We start from the raw sequence: 6,381 nt of genomic DNA, 5'->3' as shown, positions 1-6,381 counted from the left end.
AACAATTAAAATATGTTTTCAAAAAATATATTATTTTCTATTTTCTAGTTGTCAAACATATTTTCCTTCTCTTTTTTTTTTTTCTTAGAAAGTAGGAAATAACAAGATATAGATGAACTTGTTAATTAATATGATGAGCATGGATGGTGCGGAAAGGAAAATGATTTTATTTTATTTTTTAAATTTTCATTTAAAAAACAAAACAAAGGAAAATGCAAAAAAAATTAATATGTGTATTATTTTCTTGTCATAATTAATTATCAAATCACTAACATTTTTAACAACATGATAAAGAATACTAGTCACTTGATAATTTCTACAACTATCTTGTTTCTAAGAAACATTATTTTAAACTAGGTTAAATATACTTTACCTATTCAATCTTTGACATATTTTACATTCTCCCGTCTCACATTCGAAATCTTACATTATATATATAGTTATATGAACATCTCTCTAAAATACAAAATCAAAACTATAGACGTCATATTTTGAAAGTGTCTAAGAAATTCCACTTCAAATTTGTTAGTTTCAAGTTGATGGTACCTAAATTTGAACCAATGTTCAAAAGTGCAAAAAAAGCAATTCCTTATGCAAAAAGTTGTTCTTTAACAAGTTGAAAGACAAAGTATTTGGTTAAGTGCAAAAAAAGCAATTCCTTATGCAAAGCGTTGTTCTTTAACAAGTTGAAAGACAAAGTATTTGGTTAAGTGCAAAAAAAGCAATTCTTTATGCAAAGTGTTGTTCTTTAACAAGTTGAAAGACAAAGTATTTGGTTTTGAATATAAAAGAGTAAAGTGTAAAACATGTGAAAGGATGACGTAGTAAATTTTATTTAATCGTTTTAAAACCATTTTAAAAGAGACGCAAATTATTAACCATATTTTAAGGTAATTTTTTATCATGCTTTTTCCAATAATTTTTTTGTTATTGAAACCAAATCAATTCTTAATAGTGGACAAATATATTTAAGTTATAATTATTCTTATAAATAAGATTTATTATTTAAAGTTATTTAGATTTTAATAGCTACATATTTTATTATTTTCAAAATTATTAGTTGTTTTATCTATATTATTTTGATATTTATTATCATATACTATTAGATAAATCATAAATTTTTATATTTATTTTTAAGTTTTGGAATATTTTAATGGTTTTTTCATACAAAGTTGTTACATTTCAACGGGGCACTGTGCATTTCCTTTTGTAGCTCTTTAAAAAAGGGCTCCTTGATCCCACATCAAGTGACTCCAGCTACCTTTATCACCCTGTGAATATGCCAATTCAACCAACATGAGTCAACTTGCTTAACGAATTGGGAAGAGTTTCTCCTATGGTCCATCTATTTGATGGGCTTATGGATTAGGGATAAAAAATAAGATTTAATAGGACGTTGGGTCTGTAAACAAAGATCCAATGACTTGGACAAACATGACAGAAGGTTAAACTGAACTACTAAGCCGACTCACCAGTTTAGCGGTTGTACTGTCAGTTTCACTCTGGTTCAATGCCATTTTGACCCCATTCTGATCCAATTAATTGAACTAAATAGGATTGAGGTTTGGTCAATGATTTGATTGATTGGTCTTATCCGATTTTTAAACAAATGTAATGTCAAAGTTAGTACAAATAATTAAATAACAACAATATTAGGATAATTTTTTTTTAATTATATTTGTGATAATAGTTTTTGTGGTTGTGACCAAATAAATTCTTATAAATTCTTTATAGTGATGTTTAAAATTTTCTAAGAGACTTATTATTTGTAAGGATATATATATATATATATATATATAAACACTAGAAATCAGCTTAGCCTTTTCTAGAATAGAATTGAAAGTGGATTCGTACCTGAATTAAAGTGGAGAAATGTTTTGGACAAAGTGCAGTGCAAGATTGGAATATAAAATCTATCCAGTAAGATGCTTTGCCTTTGTCCAAAACTTGTGTAACAGGCAATGCCATTCCAAAGAGGCAAGAAATGCTTTTCCATGCAGATTTGGGCATTGCATTTGGAGGTTTCTCTTGAGAAGGAAAAGAAAGGGAAGAAGTGATGAAGAAGATCAGCATATCTTGTCATATAGAAATGCCATTTTTAAGTAATCCATTTATACCTCTCTTCCATTCTATTAAGGGAACATAATTAAGCTCGCCAAAGCTCCACATCCTTTCTCTCCATTGATCTTAGTTGTATCTGTCCATTTTCTTTGATTCATCAACCCCACCTTATTCATCAACCCTTATGGCGGATGCTCTTGTTTCTATCGTGCTGGAGCGATTGGCTTCAGTCTTGGAACAACAGATTCGTCAACAAGTTACACTGGTGGTGGGTGTCGAAAGCGAGGTGGACAACCTAAAAAGCACACTCCAGAGCATCAGAGCTGTTCTTGGAGATGCAGAGAAGAGACAGTTCACAGAAGAACTTGTAAAAGTTTGGTTAGAAAGGCTCAAGGACATCTCCTACCAGATGGATGACGTGGTGGATGGGTGGAACACTGCTCTTCTCAAATTACAGATTGGGGCTGAAAACCCTTGCATCCCTAAGGCCAAGATAAGTTCCTGCCTTCCCTCCTCCTGTGTTTGCTTCAAACAGGTTTCTTTGCGCCATGATATTGCTCTTCAGATTAAGGACATAAAAAAACAACTAGATGCCGTTGCAAATGAGAGAAATCAGTTCAATTTTGTGTCAAGTAGTACCATCCAGCAACCACATAGACGTATAACCAGTTCTGTAATTGATGTTAGCCAGTTCTGCGGTCGGGATGCAGATATAAACATTTTAATAGGCAAGCTGTTGGGTGGGAGTTGCCAAGAAAGCTCCTCCCTCTACATCATCTCCATAGTTGGGATGGGAGGGATCGGCAAAACGACTCTTGCTCAATTAGCATACAACCACGAAAAGGTGAAGTCCTATTTCCATGAAAGGATGTGGGTCTGTGTGTCTGATCCTTTTGACCCAATGAGGATTTCTAGGGCTATTCTTGAAGCCCTCCAGAAAGAGTCTTCTGGTTTCCATGATCTGGAAGCTGTACAACAAAAAATTTGCACACTTATTGCCGATAAGAAGTTCCTACTCGTGCTAGATGATGTTTGGACTGAAAACTATGAATTGTGGGAACAAGTAGAGAGTTCTCTCAAGGGTGGGGCACCGGGAAGTAGAATTTTGGTGACCACACGAAACGAAAACGTTTCTACAATGATGGGAACCACGTACAAGCACCCCTTGGGAGAATTGTCCAAGGAGCAATGTCGGTCATTGTTCAGTAACATAGCCTTTTACGGAAGGAGTAGAGAAAAAGTTGAAGAACTAGAAAACATTGGCAGGAAAATAGCAGACAAGTGTAGGGGCTTGCCTCTTGCTGCAAAAGTTTTAGGGAGTCTCATGCGCTTAAAAGATAATAAAGAAGATTGGGAGAGTATTTTGAATAATGAAATATGGCAACTTGATGTGATTGAGAAACATCTTTCCACTCCTTTATTGTTGAGTTATTATGATTTATCCCCTGCTGTTAAACGCTGCTTCTCATATTGTGCTGTCTTCCCAAAAGATCAAATCATTAGGAAAGATAGATTGATCAAGTTGTGGATGGCAAATAGCTATCTCAATTCTAGAGAAAGTATAGAGATGGAGAAAACAGGTGGAGACTACTTTGAAGACTTGGTGTCACGGTCACTTTTCCAAGATTTTGGTAGAGATGATGAGGGCAACATAATATCGTGCAAGATGCATGACATAGTGCATGATCTTGCCCAATATTTGACCAAGAATGAATGCTTCATTCTGGAGATTGATGATGAAAAGGAAGTGAGGATGGCTTCCTCCTTCCAAAAGGCTCGTCATGCAACCTTAATTAGTGCACGAAGGGTTGGATTTCCCAGCACTATCCATAATTTGAAATATCTGCACACATTGTTTGCTGCACATCTGGTCAATTCCTTCACTCCTCAACCCCCCACCTAATTTATTCAAACATTTGGTATGCCTTAGGGCATTAGACTTGAGTGTGAATGATTTTTTGGGGGAACTGCCGAGGAACTTGGGGAAATTGATACATCTGAGGTACCTTAATATATCAAATAATGAGTGGTTGACGGAATTGCCCGAAACAATTTGTGATCTATATAATTTGCAAACTTTAGATGTTTTTGGATGTAGACTCCTTGAAATACTACCTCAGGGGATGAGAAAACTAATTAACCTGAGACATCTTGAATGGGAACGCAGTAGAGTATTGATGTTGCCAAAAGGAATCGGGAGATTGACCTCACTTCGGACATTAACTGAGTTTCCTATAATTGTTGATCATTTTAGACGTGATGTATGCAAAATAGGAGAACTGAAAAACTTAAACAGCCTCAGGGGAGGTCTTGTGATAAGTGGGATAGCTTATGTGAAAGATGCAGAGGAGGCTGGCGAAGCAGAATTGAAGAATAAGAAACACCTCCATCATTTGGAACTAGAGGATTTTGGGCGGCTTGGCTCAGCTGCTTCAAAAGGTGTGGCTGAAGCTCTACAGCCTCATCAAAACTTGAAGTCTTTAAAAATAAGTAATTACGATGCTGCCGCCGAGTTCCCCAGTTGGATAGCGGCCTCATCGCTGGCCCAATTGAAAAAGCTTGAAATTGTGTATTGCGCACAGGTTACATGTTTGCCTCCATTGGGGGAACTACCTCTCCTTGAAATCCTGATAATAAAGAATATGAACAGAGTGAAATACGTGGGTGGTGAGTTTTTGGGATCTTCTTCAACAACTGCATTCCCAAAGCTGAAGCAACTCATTTTTTATGCTATGAAAGAGTGGGAAAAGTGGGAAGTAAAAGAAGAAGATGAAGAAGAAGAATGGAGGTCAGTAATGCCATGTCTCCACTCCTTGATCACATGTGAATGCCCTAAGCTGGAAAGCCTGCCCGAGCGCCTGCTCCAGATTACTGCACTACAGAAACTGTTTATCATCGACTGTCCTACTGTGCGAGGAGGGATCGATTTGTCCAAATTATCTCATATTTCACAAGTTCAGTTTAATCGGCTGTTGTGATAGCATCGCTAGCTCTAGCTGCATGCACTCCAGAGAGGTAATTGAATTGCTTCGATCTTAAGTAGTACACATAGCATACGATATTTTGTTTACTTTTATGATTTTTTTTTTTTAAAACAATTAATTATTAATGTTCTTGCTTCCATAACTTCCATGGGATGTGATCCCTAAATGCATGGTTTGTTTTCTTTTGGTTTTGATAATTGATGCAGTGCAAGCCTGACTCCCTCCGTCCAAAGGAGTGCATCTCATGCTGGAAGAAATCAACTATCATGCTCCCAAGAGATGAGACGAATAAATTTTTTATCATTCCACTGGGTTTTCTGATGAATCCATGTCAAATTATGATGCATGTGTACTATGATATCCAAACTCTGGCAAGTGGTCCAAAGCTGATTAATTATAAACAGATATTTTTCCTTGTACTACTCCATAGTTTCTTTGTAATAAGCTCATTGCCTGTTATCAGGTTTGGATCATGAAACAAACTATTACGTATATATGTTTGAATATTGGATTGGGCACAATTGCATTAATTTGTTCAGAGTTGTTTGTAAAAGGATGAAATGGGTTTATCAGTGACAAGTTTAAGGATAGGGTTCTAGAAATTAATAAAAATAAGATCTATTAAGGCCTTGCGAAAATAAATATTGTGAATTTTATTTAAGAAAATTTTATTAATTTTTATTTATTTTTATATGAAAACACGAACGTGTTCATTTGATTTGTTTCAGTTATTACATGTTTGCAGCTTCTAAAACAGAAAATAATATTTAAAATAGGAATTTTGAATGAATGATATGAAGATAGGTTTAAAAAATTGTTAAGCTATAAGCTATATCTAGTTTTCAATTTTTTTTCATCATGGGAATTATGGCCACCACTATTATTGATTTTATCATTCTAATTATTGATTTTACATTGAACTCTAGAATTCTATCTTTATTGCAAATGCTACTTCTTTTCCTCTTCTCCATCATGATACACTAAATTTCTTCCTCAGACTTATTTGGTATTAAGAAAGTAGCAAGTAAAGAAAACAAATATTAATGCTATGTTTGGTACTTGGAAATTTCGAGGGAAAATGTAAGAAAAATAAAATAGAGAGAAAAAATAGAAGAAAGAAAAATGAATGAAAATAAAAAATAGATTCAAAATCAATAAATTATTTTTATATGTTTTTTCAAACTCATTTCACTTAGTTTCCTTAATTATATAAAAATTAAATAATTTTAAAATGTATAAATTTCTAACTAATTTTCTTTAGACAATTTTATGGGGAAACCAAACATGAAAAAAAACATTTTCCTCAGTATTTTTTTTCCTTTCCTTTATGCTTTTT

General features: G+C 34.2%; 1 protein-coding gene across 2 annotated transcripts; it reads left to right on the top strand.

Annotated features, from left to right (window-relative positions):
- Positions 1-2,880: 2,880 nt before the first annotated feature.
- On the top strand, positions 2,881-5,575 carry LOC117921644 (putative disease resistance protein At3g14460). Of its 2 annotated transcripts, none has more exons than XM_034839593.1 (2): positions 2,881-5,076; positions 5,252-5,575. In XM_034839593.1, the coding sequence occupies exon 1, from the start codon at positions 4,185-4,187 to the stop codon at positions 5,037-5,039; it is 855 nt and encodes a 284-aa protein (XP_034695484.1). In that variant the 5' UTR covers positions 2,881-4,184; the 3' UTR covers positions 5,040-5,076; positions 5,252-5,575. Both variants share the same exon structure in this region; 1 of them encodes a protein (XP_034695484.1).
- Positions 5,576-6,381: the final 806 nt, after the last annotated feature.

Source organism: Vitis riparia, chromosome 9 (genome assembly GCF_004353265.1).
Source record: "Vitis riparia cultivar Riparia Gloire de Montpellier isolate 1030 chromosome 9, EGFV_Vit.rip_1.0, whole genome shotgun sequence".
Lineage (NCBI taxonomy): Eukaryota > Viridiplantae > Streptophyta > Magnoliopsida > Vitales > Vitaceae > Vitis > Vitis riparia.
This window is presented reverse-complemented; position numbering and strand designations above follow the sequence as displayed.